We start from the raw sequence: 17,692 nt of genomic DNA, 5'->3' as shown, positions 1-17,692 counted from the left end.
TTCTTTTTCTATCTGTCTTTCTTTCTTTCTTACTTTCTTCCTGTCTGTATTTCTTTCTTTCTGTCTGTCTGTCTGTCTTTCTTTCTTTCTGTCTGTCTGTCTTTCTTTCTGTCTGTGTGTCTGTCCATCTGTCCGTCCATCCTTCTTTCTTTCTTTCTTTTTCTATCTGTCTGTCTTTCTTTCTTACTTTCTTCCTGTCTTTCTTTCTTACTTTCTTCCTGTCTGTCTTTCTTTCTTTCTTTCTGTCTGTCTGTCTGTCTGTTTGTCTGTGTGTCTGTCTGTCTTTCTTTCTGTCTGTCTGTTTGTCTGTGTGTCTGTCTGTCCATCTGTCCGTCCATCCTTCTTTCTTTCTTTCTTTTTCTATCTGTCTGTCTGTCTTTCTTTCTTTCTTTCTGTCTTTCTTTCTTTCTTTCTTTCTGTCTGTCTTTCTGTCTGTGTGTCTGTCTGTCCATCTGTCCGTCTGTCCTTCTTTCTTTCTTTCTTTCTTTCTTTCTTCATCTGTTTGTTTACTGCAAGGAAGTATATACATATTTAAATAAGCTGAGCTATACATCAAAAGGTGCATATGGATATCGAAATGTATGTATTTAAAATATTAACTCACAGTTTATTTTTTAAGGCACAATTATACTCACCAACACATATGAATGTAATAATTCAAATACAAGATGAGGTTGTAAAATTAGAGTCTGTAAAGCTTTGGCACAAACAAGTGCCAAGTGTCATCCACTGACATGTATTACTGTAAGACTAAGCTATCGTTGGCTCCACCTGCTGGTAATTTATATATTTGTTAGTTTTACATTTATTGCTTATAAAATGTGATTAGAAAGACCCACAAAGAGCACTCCAGGGTTTTTAAACACAGTATTCAAGACAAGATGCTAATGATGGTGGTGCAAGTCCGTACAGAGAGATAAAGTGCTTCTCAAACCAGTTTTAAGTTTCTCTACCAGTTCTCAGTCCTTTGCAGCCACAGAGTTACTGAAAATCTATATTTCTAATGGAAGAGGTGGGTTTTAGATGTGATGAGAAATGCAGAGAACATTTAGTGCCAGTAGTGTGACAAGCATGTATCAGAGAAATACACACGAGATTAGGGTGAGTTGTGTAATACAAGCTAACATTTTACAAAATGTCAATGTACTCATGTTGACATGCTGCTACCAGCATCCAAAGAGGGCTGACTGTATGCACATTAACATGCAAATGAACATTAGCATTGAGTTCTGAGCACAGCTTGGCCAGAGCAGCCTGCAGCTCAGACTGATGAAAGGTCGAGCCAAGTCCAACAAAAGAGCTGAAACAGAGGTGTCCCAAAAGGCCACCATATAATAAACCCATTTGATTTACAGCATCTTTCCTCTGGCAACCCCCTCTTTACACTCTTTGCCCCATTTTAAATCCATCCAACAACTGTATTTTATATTTATACTGAACATTTGAGCTGCAAAGAGCTTTTTTTCACCAAGTAAATACATTTTTTGACTAACGAGCTGCCATTAGGGTCTTTTATGCATGCACCTATTAAGACTGTGTGACCACGTTTTAAGGTTTGAGTGAAGAACAAAGACCTTTTACTACGCATCTTCTGTGACAAATGCCAGCTGAGTGGTGAGCGAAACTGGTCTGATGATGGCCGGTTAGCTCCATTGGTAGAGCGGTTGCACATATGCAGAGGTTTATTCCTCGACGCAGAAGGTCCAGGGTTTGAGTCCGACCTGTGACGGATTTCCTGCATGTATCCCCCACTCTCTCTCAGCTTTTCTATCCAATAAAGGCAGAAATGCCCCCCACTCATTATAAAAACACACAAGTAGAACAGAAAACAGGCACCATAGATGATTTTTTACAAAAAAAGTGGAGTGTATGATTTAATAGTACCATTGTAATGTACAAAAACAAGATGGTGCAGGAATGGTTGTTTGACAAAACATTTTAATACTGGAACAGATCAACAAAATCAGCTTTTACACAAGAGGTCAATTAGGAAAAGAATGCATGTATGTCGCATATTTTAGGCTTGTTGGTCAGTAGTGGTCAATGAGTCTCATAAACCACACGCTCACTGTGGAAACCAGAGATAAGCCCTGCAGGCGTTTTTTTCGAGAAAGACTTGCATAACAGGACAATCCCCAAAATTGTCTGCCAAGGTGCTGCTAAGCAAGGCACTGAACCCTGAACGGCAGCACTGGAGCAGCTCGTTTGCTAAGAAATCAACAGAAAACTTTTGGAAGGTTAGTGCTGTTAGTTAGTGCTGTCAATCTGACAATTGTGATTTCAGATCAAAGTACTGTCACTTGGCTACCTGTTCTGCCAGTTTTCCCAACCCTTGTCACATGACCAATTCATGTTTCTATGATGACTATCCAAAGTTCTAATACCATGGACCCAGCACTGGAATTGTGTTTTTTTAAGTAGCAGACTGAGCCTCTAGAAAATGTGTTTTGTATTCTGATATACCATTTGTTTAAAATGAAAACAAGTGACACTAATAATGAATGTGGTTGTTTTATTTAACAGAATTACATTATGTTCTATCCTATCCAATATTTCCTATATTTCTAAGTAGATTTTCTATGCTGTATTCTGATAAAATACAGTGTAGTTTAGTCTAAGGTTTTACATTTTGTGATGTTAAAATTAATGTAAGTAGGCCTACATACAAATGATAGAAGCTGCACAACATTTCTCCCATATTACCCCTAAAGGTTTCAAATCTTGATATAATCGGGTTTGGATTTCAGGTTATTTTAATTTCTTTACTTTACAATCAGTCAATCAGTACAAATGGAGATATTAATTAATTCAATTCAATTTTATTTATAGTCTCAAATCATAACAGGAGTTATCTCGAGACACTTTACAGATAGAGTAGGTCTAGACCACACTCTATAATTTACAAAGACCCAACAATTCCAGTAATTCCCCCAAGAGCGAGCATTTAGTGCGACAGTGGCGAGGAAAATTACAATCACTTTAATTGTTAGTTTGTGTTTTGTGGATTATAAGCTATATAGACCTTTTTCATCCATTTTAATTTTAAAGCAGGATACATTATTGGAGTTTTAATTAAAAAAACAAAACAAACAATAGCTTTATTTGATTATCATTTTTTATGCGGATAGCTGCATCACAAAACACGATTGAAATGTTACAAAGTCTATTAGGCTACTAATAGCCTAGTTAGCTAGCTAATGGTAATGATTATTTTTTTGCCAATAACTAACATTTCAATTTCAAGTCAGTTGTATTTATAGTATCAAATCATAACAAGAGTTATCTCAAGACACTTTACAGATAGAGTAGGTCTAGACCACACTCTATAATATACAAACCCCCAACAATTCCAGTAATTCCCCCAAGAGCAAGCATTTAGTGGCGAGGAAAAACTCCCTTTTAGGAAGAAACCTGGGACAGACCCAGGCTCTTGGTGGGCGGTGTCTGACGGTGCCGGTTGGGGGTGTGATGAACAGTGGCAATAACAGTCACAATAAAGTTAATGGAACAGTGACTACAAATGGTAGTTGTAGTAGTTCATGTCATAGCAGGCACTGTAGGGCGTTACAGGATGTAACGTGGCACAGCAGAGCATAGCTGGACGTAGCAGGAGGGTTCAGCAGGACACCGCAGGGCACCGCAGAGCGTAGCAGGGGGTAGCAGGGAGTGCAGCAGGACCACAGCGACAGCTGCAACCAAGATCTTGGTGCCTTCCTAATCCAAGGAAATATGCTGGGTGGAAAAAACAACAACATAAGGACTCCGGGGAGTAAACATAAGATACAAATAACTGTGTTTTTTTGTGAAAAGGAAATTGAGAATCTAGAACATGTATTTTTTCTGTGTGAAAGTCAGTGCAATCTTTCTGGAGAGATCTGCAGAGCTGGTTACAGACCAGGGAAATTGAGATACCACATCTGACAGGGAAGAATATAAAGTTTGGTGTTTTTGTTTTAGATAAGAAGGTAGATTTTCTTCTCAACAATTTGGGGCTTTTAGGAAAACATTTTATACATAAATGTAGATATTTTAAGACCAAACCCTCCCTGATCCATTGGAAGAATGAGTTAAATCTGATGTGTAAGTCACTGAAACGGGTTAAGGATTAAAAAAAAGCCCTTGAATTGATTTATTTACTTGAAACTCTTAACTTAATTTGAGCTAGCCCCTTCTATTTATTTTCTCTTATTTTATTTGATTCTTTATGTTGATTTGTTATGTATAAGCTCCTAGGTTTTGTTTATATGCTCGACCCGAGCAAAAGCTCTATTTTTTAAAGTGGTTTTGTAAATATGCCTTGTTTGTTTGTATATCTGTATTCTGAATGACTCAATAAAATAAAAAAAATAATAACATAAGAAGGTCCCAGCTCCGACTTTCGTGAATGCACCATCTAACTAACGTTACAGGAAGTACGGTGGTAGTGTTGCGATCAAAGCTAACTGGTGCAAACACACAGCAACTGATGTAAAGCTAGATCCATACCAGACTGCCGAGATGATTCCATTAGCAACTTGATCAGCAGAGGAATATGCTGGCTGACAGTTTCTCCGTGTTTCCGTGTTCAGGGATTAGAAAACGACACCGCGGAGGAAACACTAACGTTAGCTAGAACAACAGCAAGGTAACTAACGTCAACAGTTTGAAGCGTCAGCGGCTCCCAGCAGCAACAACACTCCTTAGGCTAATTAGCTTAACAGTTTTGTCACTTTTTTTCCCTCCTTTGTGTAGTTTATGCGTATCCTCTTTGGCATTTGTTGATTTGAAGACAGCGGCGTGTAACGTTACTGTAACGTTAGTTGGGGATGGTTAGGAGTCTGGGTTCATGCAAGTGCAACTTGATGTTATTGCTCACTGGGAGACAACCACTGTAGTTTTGACATATATATATATATATATATATATATATATATATATATATATATATATATATATATATATCATATGTCAAAACTACAGTATCACATATATGTGTATATATATATATATATATATATATATATATATATATATATATATATATATATATGTATGGCATGGCCATTTTAAGAGCGCTTTGACACTTTGAATATTGCTAATTATGAAATGTTGCCCGCCTGATGCTTATAATTCAGCTGAGAATTGCTAAGTAATGTCAATCCTATTAAATACTTTATTAGTCTTTTAACTAGTCTAATATGAGTTTGGATGAAGGCAGCATTTCACAATGAGACAGAGATCTTGAGGGGGGGGGGGGGGGACGGTCAGGATTATTAATAAGCTCCATTAAATACATGTTTTCAAATCTATTATGTGGGCATGTGTGCTGGTTAGTATGCTACCCTTAAAACATCATGCGTCCTTTTACGTATGGTTTGGCCATTGAGCTGGATATATTGCATCAGGCTTCAGTTATGTTAGAGCAAAGAAAAATGTCGAGGTGACATTACATGGACTAAACTCCTTCTGTCAGTGAACACACTGTTAATGGGTTTACCTCAGTCAGCAGTATACATGTTTTAATCTGTCTACAAAACTGGGCGCAGGTCCCACTTGCTGTCTGTGCTGGGCACCTTTTGAGGCTTGGGAAAACTTTTTACTTAATGCATTGGTGGCAGACTGGACAATACTTAATCTCCAATTTACAGTAGTTACCATTTGGCATATTAATTAAGCAGTATAGTTTGCCTTGTTTTTTTGGCAGATTTTGCCATTTGTCACCTTGTGATAACAGCACAACAAAAACAACAACAGAAATAGGAATTTGTATGCAATCAAGATTGTATTCACTGGAGCAGGAATGGCTTTAACACGACAACTGAACCATATTCCTGTTTGACTTTAACTCAGCATTTTACTTTATGAATCTATTCCTTCTTTCAAAGAGCACCCAGACAATGCTTAGGAGACGAAAGGAACATATTCTTCCCATTGAGGCCTTTTCCTAAAATATTCTGTTTTTGTACACTGTATTTTTTTTTTAAACAAAATCTCTGGATGACTCTTATTCACATCTGTTCAACAGTTTTCTCCTCATTTCACAGCTGAGTAGTATGCTGGACGTGGGAAAGTGGCCAGTTTTTGCACTCCTTCCTCCTGAGGAACTCCGGCTTATTCGGCAGGCTTGTGTCTTTGGCAGTGCTGCAAACGAAGCCTTCTATGTCACAGTTAATGATGAGGTAACACTTTGGGTTAAAGCAAGTGTGCTTTAAGCCTCTTGTTTACATGCTGTGTAGAAGATTTGTCGCAGGACCTGATGGACTAATCTTTCTTCTTTGTTTGATTATTGTCTATTTAGAAGTGGATAGAAAAAAAGTTGCAGGCCTCTCGCTCTGTGGTTGATTCAGGGTGCAGGTCCAGGCCCAGGGATAAGCAGATAGAATGAGGCTATCTTTAGCCATACAGGCCTAATACCCGAGCAAGCTCCATTTCTATCCTGAGGAAAGGTGTAGGGCGTTCCGCGTCTTGCCACTCTTGCTTACTCATTTGTTTTTCCCTGTGTCCCAAACTGTTTATGTCACGGAGCAGTCAATTGTGGCGTGATAAAAATATTCTTTACAGATTTTAAAGATTACATTTTGGTTGCAGGTGTAGTTCTATTTGGGGTGTGACTAACGCTGAAATGATGACTCCATTAATTATGTAGTCAGTTGACACAAAGTTGACTGTCAAAATCTCTGCACTGGGAACTTTGTGACATTTTAGAGACTTTATAGACAATCGATCAAAATCAATAATAGACAGAGAAGCAATGGTGAAAAAATTGTTAGTTGCTGGCCATTTGTACATTGAGGGATTCAACTGGGACAGTATTTGAAATCATAATTATAAATCCTACTAACAAAGTGTCGATATTATTTAGTCTCCTCCCCAGTACGTCATATCACCAAATGTTTTGTGTGTCCATATTATCAGTAAACAACAGAATGTAGCATTTATGCATCATTTTTTCATTCTTTCATTCATTCTTTGCAGGTCTTTGCTCTGGGCACCAACTGCAGCGGCTGTTTAGGGCTCGGAGACCTTCAAAGCACTATTGAGCCGCGCCGGATTGATGTCTTGTGTGGAAAGAAGATTGTGTCCCTAAGCTATGGAACAGGACCACATGTGGCTATCGCTACTGCAGGTAATCCAGTCCAGAAAACTTGTATTTGTCCCCGAGGGGACATATCCTCAGGATGCAAAGCAATGCCATTGTGCATGCAAATGTCTAGAATCTGGTTTTATGACCATGCTGTGTCATCGCTGCCCACATACTATCAAAAATCGCCTCATTTAAAACAACTGAGCAAAATAAAATTTTAAATAAGAGTCTTAATAACTTGAATTCATATGGGTGTGATGTGAATGCATTAAATGTTCTGCGGATGAATATGGCTTTCAGCTAAGGGCAATTGGTCTGTTAAAAGTGACCGGTTTGTATGCTGACATTTAACAGTTTACCGTGTTTTGGGACAGAAGTGGCCTTGTCGTTATCGCTAACCAGCAGTCGCACAACGTCGCATCAAACAGTGGACAATTATTGTAACCCCTTACTGGTCCAATCGGTGCTTGAATGACCATAGATCAGTTCACATAGATAATGTGATTGTACAAACATAGATTAAACAAAAAGATGCATTTTGTTTCCAACCAGTCAGATTTCAAGCTATTTCTTTTTGAGTGTTATTAACAGAACTTTAACAGCCTCAGGAAACATTACAAACATTATTGATTTACTTACTACTACGAAGTGTCCGTTCGTGCATTACCAGACCTGTCAATTAATTTCACAGTGATTGCAGGCATTTGTTCACATTTGGATCCCATTTGGCCTTTTATCCAGATGTCTTTTACTCTGCTGTAAATCGCGTCGTTGAAGTCGTTGGCTTCCTATATATTAATAAAATATTAACCACTGAGACAACATGAATGAAGGTTTGCCTGCTGCTTCATAGATGGAGAGGTGTTTGCTTGGGGCCACAATGGCTACAGCCAGCTAGGCAATGGGACCACCAACCACGGACTGACCCCTGCCCTGGTGTCCACCAACCTCCTGAGCAAGAGAGTGACAGAGGTGGCCTGTGGCTCCCACCACACGATTGCCCTCACAACTGACGGAGAGGTAACCGCTCGTCAGTCGGGTCCTTTCGTGAGATTCTTTCTCCTCCATCTGTGTGTTTCTTTGGACAGTGGACATCTCTCGCTCTCTGTGTTCAGGTGTACGCATGGGGTTACAACAACTCCGGCCAAGTAGGTTCAGGGTCTACCGCCAACCAGCCGACACCGCGCCGCGTCAGCAGCTGCCTGCAGAACAAAGTGGTGGTTAACATAGCCTGTGGTCAGCTCTGCACTATGGCTGTACTAGACAATGGAGAGGTAATGGGTCACATCAATCTGCAGATGTTTAGCGTGAAGAAGTGAATCAGTGCTCTCAGGAGTCAACTTCTTTGTCAGTGGGCAGTCCTCTTTCTTTGAAGGGGTTTGTCTAACGCAAATGTGTATCACACCTCAATAGAAGATGGCATGGCTAATTATTTTATGTTTTTACGTATTTCTTTTTGTAATTTGTAAACCCATTTTTACCCTGATTTACTGTCCCCATGTTCATCGCAGGTCACAGTAAATGCTTTTCCTAAAATGGGGACATCTAAGAATATACATATGCATGTATGCACTAAAAAAAGTGAAGGAAAAAAGTGAGAGAAAATGCCAACGAGCTGCTGATATGTCAGATTTTTCAAATACGCATACAGAAAACCACCCCCCACCAATGCCTTGATATAGTGTGTGCATAGTCTGAATTTGTCCCCTGTGTGTAGATCTATGGTTGGGGCTACAATTGCAATGGACAGCTAGGTTTGGGCAACAATGGAAATCAACAGACCCCATGCAGGATTGCTGCTCTCCAAGGTGTCAACATCGTCCAGGTAAGAGCCTAGGGAGAGATAAATGTCATAAAGCTCTGTTTTTTGATTATTCATATCCGTTAACGTTCAGCTTAATTACACTCATCCTTCCCATATACAGGTTGCCTGTGGATATGCACATACGTTGGCACTTACAGATGAGGGGATGGTTTACGCCTGGGGAGCCAACTCATATGGGCAGTTGGGAACAGGCAATAAGAGTAACCAAGCTCTCCCCACTCTAATTAACACAGACAAGGAGAGGTTTGTACTTCGTTTTAACCCCTTGGCCTCTCTGCCACCACCACAGGTCACTGATGGCCGCATGAAAAGTTCCTGAGAGATTTAGGGCCCTATTTTAACGATCTAAGCGCACGGCGTGAAGCGCCTGGCGCAGGTGCTTTTAGGGCCTGTCCAAATCCACTTTTGCAACACAAAGGGTTGTACTTATGTGTCTTCATTAATTCATAGGTGTGTTTTGGGCGTAACATGCAATAAACCAATCAGAGTGTCATCTCCCATTCCCTTCAAAAGCCAGGCGCGTTTGGACCTTGGCGAATTGCTTATTATGATGGCGGATTTGCACCGTAATATTTTTATTTGTAATCTTGTGCATGTTTGTGTGCTGCTGCGTGTCCCTATGTGTGTGTGTAACGAGCATAGTGTGCGTGCGCAGTGCACGAGCCTAGGAGCATTTTATTTAGTCGCTGTTAAAATAACAATGAAATGCTGCGCTATTGACCTTAGACCAGGTTTTTGTTGGTCAACGGCGCGATCACTTCCCGCTGCCTCAAGATAGCAATACGCCCAGAATGCACCTGAACACGCCTCCCTGTAAGAGCAGCACGCCCATGGGTGCATTTGCTATTTAAACGACGCGGGCGCTGGACGGGAAACTGACAACTGCGTCGGTCCTAAACTAGCAAAGACACTTGCTTCGGGCTTTGCGCCGCGCTGCGCCGGGGGCAAGATAGAGGCCCTTGGTTGCTAAATGCCTCAAAGGCATTGTTTAATCATCATAGAGTAAACAGAGATTGATTGCTGACTCTGGAGAAGTAGTGCTCATCGTAGAAATCTATTTGTCTGATAGAAATGCCTTCCTTGCCTCTTTATTGGCCATATTAGACCTATTTCAACTTACAGTCTGCATGAGAAGACCGTACATTAGAATTACTGTAAGGTTTGAATTCTGTTTCTGTCACTAGGTTGGTTGAGGTGGCTGCATGTCACACCAGCCACACGTCAGCTGCCAAGACCCAGAGCGGGCAGGTTGTGATGTGGGGTCAGTGTCGAGGTCAGGCTGTGGTCAGCCCCCACCTCACCCATTTCGGAAGCACAGACGATGTGTTTGCCTGCTTCGCCACACCAGCAGTCACGTGGCACCTCCTCTCCGTAGGTAAGAGTGTTTAATGGAAACAAAAAAAAGAGCCCAAGAGTTTCCTAAACATCCTCAACTAGAAGTGCACTCGGAGAGCGCAGACCTCTGCCATGCATGCCATGTTAATGCAGTGTGAGGTTTTTCCCCAGTCTGGAAGTCATTTTTTTGATTCCGACAACATGAATGCAGCACAAAAGCCTTATCTCGCAATGTTAACTAAAGTTAAAAAATGATTTGTGGATTCGCTCCAAAATGTGATGGCTTCTTCCTTGGCCCATGCTACACCCTTCCACCAAGGTTCATGAAAATCGGGCAAGTAGTTTTTCCGCTATCCTGCCGACAGACAGACAAACAAATCGAAAACATAACCTTCTTGCTGGAGGCAATGACTAAGGATTTAAAATGTTTCTTGACCTTTTGGAATTTGCCCCATTTACCCTGTTCTCATCGGAGGTAAACATACCACACGGTCACGTGTGTCATAGGTACAAATTCCTGGAAGTGGTCTAAGGTAAACAGGAAACTCTGTTTCCTGTCCATGTCAAACAGTCATATGTATGCCTATTGATCTCATTTGAAACTTGTTTACACTCCATTTTGTAAAGTTATTGGCTTCCCTCTGAAAAATAAGTTTACAGTCACTAACAAGCCACTGTATGCATGTATTGCATCAGTGCAATCAGTTTCTGTCTGTTGTTAACTGCTCAGCCAAAGTGCTAGAGCACGGGGGGCGGGGGGAACTGATTCTGGGCCCTATACAGTAAAGTATAAGCATTCCCAGCCAAACAATAGTACATTTTCAACCAGTTACACTGCAAGACAATCGTGCGTTTCGAGAACAGAAAACCCCATGTGCCACAGTTTAATGTTTGATATTACAGTAGTTTATTGGTGTGGCCACATAATACAAAAAGTATTTCTGTATCTGCTGCTCTGAAACTTTAGTTTTAGAAAGTTTAAATGAATTCAATACTTGGCCACTGGCCGTAGTTTGGCCACCCCTGTAGTCGAGGAACAGATGGCGTTTACCCACTGCTAGTACCAGCTGTACTCGGCTCGGCTCGACTCGACCGCGGTGCCCCGTCCTCCTTTTTCCATTGCAGATTTAGTACCACCTCATGCGTGAGGCGAGCGTGGCTGGTCGTCATAGCGATGCTGCAGGAAACTGCCGTGACCGAACGAGACACACACACACACACACACACACACAGCCGAATGTGTGTTGTTTTGGATTGCCGCAGCCAGAAGACATTATTTAAAAATGGCGGGTTTGTTCAGGACGCCCCCCGTCTGTCGCTACTCGCAATGATGGCTCAGCGATTAGTGACGATTCTCTCCGACCAATCAGCAGTCTGCAGGTTTCACGTCACCTTTTGGTATCGCCTCAGCTCGCTTGGAACCTCGACGGAGGTGATACTAAATAAAGTACCTGTTAGCAGGTACCGGGGACTTTTTTTCATAATGGAAAACCAAAAAAGACGAGTAGAGTCGAGGCGAGGCGAGCAGGTACCATGTAATGGGAAAACACCAAAATAGTGACTCCAGTTAAATTTGTTGTCATTCATTCATTTTGTCGTTTACTCGTTCTTTGAAAACAAACGTACTTTTCTTTTCTTCTTTTTTGCCAGATGGCGATGACTACCTGACTGTTGCCCAGTCTTTGAAGAAGGAGTTTGACAGCCCAGAGATTTCTGACCTAAAGTTCTTGGTTGATGGGAAGTGTATCCATGTTCACAAAGCCCTGCTGAAAATCAGGTACAGAGAACAAGGACACTCAAAGCCCAAATCAGTATCAGTATCAAATAATAATAATAAACAAGAGTTATCTCAAGACACTCCAGAGATAGAGTAGGTCTAGACCACACTCTATAATTTACAAAGACCCAACAATTCCAGTAAATCCCACAAGAGCTAGCATTTAGTGCGACAGTGGCGAGGAAAAACTCCCTTTTAGGGAGAAACCTGGGACAGACCCAGGCTCTTGGTGGGCGGTGTCTGACGGTGCCGGTTGGGGGTGTGATGAACAGTGGCAATAACAGTCACAATAAAGATAATGGAACAGTGACTCGAAATAGTAGTTGTAGTAGTTCATGGCGTAGCAGGGCACTGCAGGGCGTTACAGGGTGTAGCAAGGCGTAGCAGGGCATAGCAGGACGTAGCAGGGCACTGCAGAGCGTAGCAGGACGTAGCAGGGAACTGCAGAGCGTAGCAGGACGTAGCAGGGCACTGCAGAGCGTAGCAGGACGTAGCAGGGAACTGCAGGGCGTAGCAGGACGTAGCAGGGAACTGCAGGGCGTAGCAGGACGTAGCAGGGAACTGCAGGGCGTAGCAGGACGTAGCAGAGTGTAGCAGGGCACTGCAGAGCGTAGCAGGACGTAGCAGAGCACTGCAGTTAAAAAAATAAAAATGTGTAGTCCTATTTTGGTTGTGATGATCATTTCTCACCTTTTCAGTTTTTGCAACTTAATGTATACTTTTTGCATGCTTTGTTAATATTCTGTCAGTGCAGTATAGCCTCCTTGAATAAATGGAAGTCTGTAAAAACCAACCAAAGAAACAGAGTTCCCATCCAATGGCATGACATTTTGAGCAGCTGGTGTGAGTCTGGTGAGGTGTACAATGTGTGCAAGCATTATGAACCGTACCTGCTCACACACAATATTTAATTTTGTTTACAATATCTTCTTCTTGTGGTTCCTATGTACACAAAATAAGAACCACAGTTATTTTACTCACACATGACCTTTGGGTGCACATGATGATCCTAATACAGGAACTGAAACTGTCTCCAGGTTTTCTTCTCTGATGTCGGGCCCCTGTGCTCTTTTCTTCTTTGCTCGACTCAACTTTTAAGAGCGACTTTCTTTTCTTTTCTTTTTCTCACCAAGAACAGCCTGCTTCTCCATCTGGACTTTCAGTTTCGTCACATGAGTCTGTTTTTCACATTTAGAGGTTGTGCTTGGCCATGAGTAATGAAAGTGCTTGGTATACCACACTCAGGGGAACAGAAATACGCTTTGGTGTCAGAAGTGTGTGATTGTTTTACACAATTTCGATTTGAAAAGGATTAATCGTTCAGCCCCAATGTTAATTATAGAAACAATTAGTTTTTCCTACATTTTACATACATTTTGTTAATTGTGGTAGCACCATGGTAGCAAACCCACTCCTATACCTACTGCAAGCTGCCTGTTGCCTGTCCCATCTGTTTGACAGTGTTTCCTCGTCTTTCCTGTTAATGTCACGGGGAAGCTAAGGCAGACCTATTGTTTCCTGCTTTTCTTTTTATAACTGCACTTGGGTACAAAACATCTGCATTCCAGTCCCTCGCTCTTTTGCACTGTCATTAGGAAGGAGCCAGATTGTCTGCGACGTCAGCCCCTAGTGCACGCGCTCGCACGGATGTGCAACAGATTAAAACGCGTGCTTTGCCAAGATCACGTGCAAATGGCCCGTTTTGAGATGCACTTCTCGAATGAAGACGCCGTTGTTTGTTCAGGCGTGTCCTCAGAAGAAATGACAGCAAGGCAGTGTTCTGAGCCAGTACAGATTAGCAGGGAGGGGAAATGGTAATCAGTATGTATAATGCAGAGAGCCAGAATAAGGAAAAATACTGTGGGCTATTAGTTGTTGGCCATGTGCCTCTGCTTTGCCTCGTGGCGTGTATTATGGAATTAAGAGTGAATTTCAAGTTAGATCACAAGAATATATGAAAATATTTCATTTTCACTTTGACACAAGTTTACAGTTTCAATTACGGTACATTAAAAAAGACCCATCACTGTTTCTATGTACTTGTTCAGAGTTGGACAACTCTGGAGTCGAATGATTGATAACTATCACTGTACAACAAGTTAATACAAGCCTTGGTTTAAGTTCTTTGTAAAATAGGTTTTTGAATCACTGCAGCATGATTTGAAGAATATCAATACTGTTAGGTACGCATTCTTAAAAAAACTAATAGGCAAACACATGCTAAATCACCGGTGTGGTATCTTTGACATGTCACTGGAGTAGTCAGCACCTTTTCTTTCCTCTCCAGATGTGAGCATTTTCGTGCACTGCTTAATGAAATGGAGGAGGAGACCATAGAAGTCCACCAGTTCTCATACCTGGTGTACCGAGCCTTTCTGGAGTACCTCTACACAGACACCATTAACCTGCCACCAGAGGATGCTATTGGTAAGCCCCAGACACGGATCACCGTCCTTCACACACTGAAAGTCAGTGCAGAAGTCCTGAACATAGGCGCTGATACGCCTAAAATACGGAGCACCCACGTGTGCCAGACTGCCAGTAGTCTACATTCATTTAAAATTAAACATTGCAGTTGGTGCTAAGTGGAGCGTCTGTCATAGTGTGATTGGTTATGTTGCTGTCAGTCCCCAGCTCCATATCCTATCCACCAATCACAGCGTCTGTCGGATTAGAAAGAGTTGAAAGATAGCCTACTTTACGGCTTTATTATCGAGTTAATAGGCGTGTGTGTTGGTGTCGGCCGCTGTCCATTTCCTAACGTTCTGAAATGCAAACATTTTTTGACTACTTTTTACCCACGGAGGAAAACATAAATCGGCGTCTATGCTCCTGAACACACTCACCTGTGTGCTGTTCTTTGTGCGCAGGGTTGCTGGACTTGGCCACGTTCTACCGAGAGACGCGGCTGAAGAGGCTGTGCCAGGAAACAATCAAGAGGGGCATTTCCGAGGAGAACGCCATCACTCTGCTCTCTGCCGCTGTCAAGTATGAGGCGCGGGTAAGCTTATAGCCCCCCTGACACACTGTCAAACACCATGGTGGTGGGGGGCCTTCTCAGTAGCTAGTCAGTTATACTCCTCAGCAATGACCAGACAGCCCTCTTCATTTTTAGGACCTGGAGGAGTTCTGCTTCAAGTTTTGCATCAACCACCTAACAGCTGTCACGCAGACCCAGGCATTTGCAGACATGGACCACGACCTGCTGAAGAACTTCATTAGTAAAGCCAGCCGCTACGGGGCCTTCAAAAACTGACTAGAGCGGGCCCCCGTAGTGACGGACTCAACACGCTGAGGTTTCAGCCCACCGAGGTCCTGAGAGTCGACCCGAGACCAAAGTAAACAGCAGCCTGATCAGCACTTCAAAGCCTCGTCGCTGGGGATGTTGCCGCTGCAGAGGCAAAGGGTTTAAGGTTTCAGCCTCTAAGTGACGGCTTCTGTGTTACTGCCCTGAACCCAGCCCAAACACACACACACACACACACACACAAGTTGCTTTTGGGGGCGTAAATATCGGGTTACCCCACTCGGTCAGTCACAAGGAGACATCGCAGAGGCTGATTAAGAAAGATGCGTTCCTGACAATAGGCTTTGCTAATTAGGCGTCTGATTTGTTTGATCAAGCTGGTCGACAGACGGATGCCTCGCAGTGACAGGATGCCTGGACATGCTGAATGCTAAACATAATTCTTTGCAATAGGTCATTATTTTTTTTTTTTATCACAATGCCCTTTATCAGTTAGTAAAATAAATAATAAGTATATCCTACTGTAGCCATGAATTGACCCTTGATTCTCAAACATTCTGGATTGAGAAGTAATATTTAATAAGGGGAGAAACACAAGCTGCTCTTTTTCTTTGTTTTATACTGTAGTGTTTCACCTTCGCTATCCAAACATACAGTTACTTTTGTATCGACTAACATTTGCACTGTTTTGCTGCCGTGACCTAACACGACACACACACACACACACACACACACACACACACACACACACACAGAGCGTCGAAGGCGTGTTTTTTTTTTTATTACTTTTGGCCATCGCCAGCTGACTGATATCAAAAGGTGCAGTCAGTTTTATGATAGATACAGACATCCTACTGCATGTTTACGTGTGTTCGGATTAACCCTCTCTGTGCAGCAGGAAACGCTGTCTGACTTACACAAGCATACCGATTCTCGGTGATCTTACACTGTAGCTTTAGCCTATTTTACAGTTGTATTTCATTGCAATTTGTTATGTTTACAAAAGTTGGGTTGTTGGATTTTTTTTTTTTATTGTATATTGGCAGCATCTTTTTACAAGTATTTCTTTCTATCTCTCCCCTGGTAGCACCTTGTGGTAATGAAATAGTGCTGGCTTGTGTAATTGCCAATTGACTGTTGAATATAGCCTCATATAGTCTCTTTAAATGTAGTTACCAGATATTTCCACATTACATTTCTACATGCGTCTAAATAAAATGTAACAAAATGCTTTTATTTTAACAAGCCAATTATTGTTTTGGGGTTTTTTTTTCAACATTTTGATAATTACTAAAATAAAATGCCTGTTTTCTCATTTTGTATGGAAAATGCTGTAATCTGCTGACAGTGGCACTAATGGTAACATTTGATAATCTAAAATGTATTAAAATGAGTAACTACAGAATTTGATGGATGTGTTATTGCTGTGATTGGTGGTCTGTCTGTGGTGGAATAATTTACAGCCTTGACATACTACATAATGTTAAATACTGCATTTAATATTCAGACCATACAACATTTGGGCAAATGTACAGCTAGCTACACACACACACACACACACACACACACACACACACACACACACTCTCTGTGTTTTATCAATAGCTGCTCTAAGCCATCATGGGGCAGTGTGTTGTACTTGGATATTGTTTCCTAATCATACATTTCTGTGCTGACTGAGTACCCAAAGTACATGTTTAGGTTTCCACACCTGCCTCACTCTGCTGTCGTCATATGTGCTCTTATCTGCATTATACAGTTGCTCTGACTCAAGGCAATGTGCCACGCTGTCCAGTGAGTGAAATGCAAGCAAATGATTTCTTTTTAATACTTAATACACCGCTCGTAATGTTTTTGCTGTTATGTGATTTACACAGGAAGAGGAGGCAATGATTTGCACATAGGTGTAGGATGTAATATAGTCATGTCGGCACATTGAGATGTATCAGATACACTTTCAAAGTCTTCCTGCCAGAGGAAGCTCCTGTTTATATCTGTAAGTGCAGCGTTGCAGTGTCACACCATCCAGTGTGACTTCTTTGAGATTTCAAATACCTGCTAGGTGTGGTCAGAATAACAGGGACACCTTACAAGATACGGCAATCCAACATAATTGGTGCGTCGCAAATATTACATTAGTGAAGTTTAAAATGTGTTTTTCTTTTTCTTCTGTCAAAGAATGGGTTGGTTTAACTTCCATACAGTCTTGACTAAAAGGAAACCTAAGCTTCATAGTATGCTGAGCTCTAACGATCAGTGTGTTTGGGCATATTGTGATGAAAGCCAGATCAGTGGCTCACAGACGATAATTCAGTTACTTGGTTTTGGCTAATGGCTACTCCCTAAACAAATGATGTGCACATGCCTTTAAGGATAACGTCCACTGTGCTGTACAGTATAGAAAGACTATTTGGTGTAAGGTTTTCTGGTGATTTTGGCTTTTTA

At 41.6% G+C, this 17,692-nt stretch overlaps 1 protein-coding gene across 2 annotated transcripts; it reads left to right on the top strand.

Annotated features, from left to right (window-relative positions):
- The first annotated feature begins 4,394 nt into the window (after positions 1–4,394).
- Positions 4,395–16,652, top strand: rcbtb2 (regulator of chromosome condensation (RCC1) and BTB (POZ) domain containing protein 2). Of its 2 annotated transcripts, none has more exons than XM_078245769.1 (12): positions 4,395–4,624; positions 6,024–6,158; positions 6,955–7,105; positions 7,917–8,083; positions 8,179–8,337; positions 8,781–8,888; positions 8,989–9,131; positions 10,073–10,263; positions 11,874–12,000; positions 14,288–14,427; positions 14,871–15,001; positions 15,116–16,652. In XM_078245769.1, the coding sequence occupies exons 2-12, from the start codon at positions 6,033–6,035 to the stop codon at positions 15,254–15,256; spliced, it is 1,584 nt and encodes a 527-aa protein (XP_078101895.1). In that variant the 5' UTR covers positions 4,395–4,624; positions 6,024–6,032; the 3' UTR covers positions 15,257–16,652. The 2 variants fall into 2 exon arrangements, with proteins under 2 accessions (XP_078101895.1, XP_078101896.1); XM_078245770.1 differs by having other exon boundaries at positions 15,100–16,652.
- Positions 16,653–17,692: the final 1,040 nt, after the last annotated feature.

Source organism: Sander vitreus, chromosome 3 (assembly GCF_031162955.1).
Source record: "Sander vitreus isolate 19-12246 chromosome 3, sanVit1, whole genome shotgun sequence".
Taxonomy (NCBI): domain Eukaryota; kingdom Metazoa; phylum Chordata; class Actinopteri; order Perciformes; family Percidae; genus Sander; species Sander vitreus.
The sequence above is the reverse complement of the archived record's forward strand: the minus strand, read 5'-3'. Positions and strand labels throughout refer to the sequence as shown.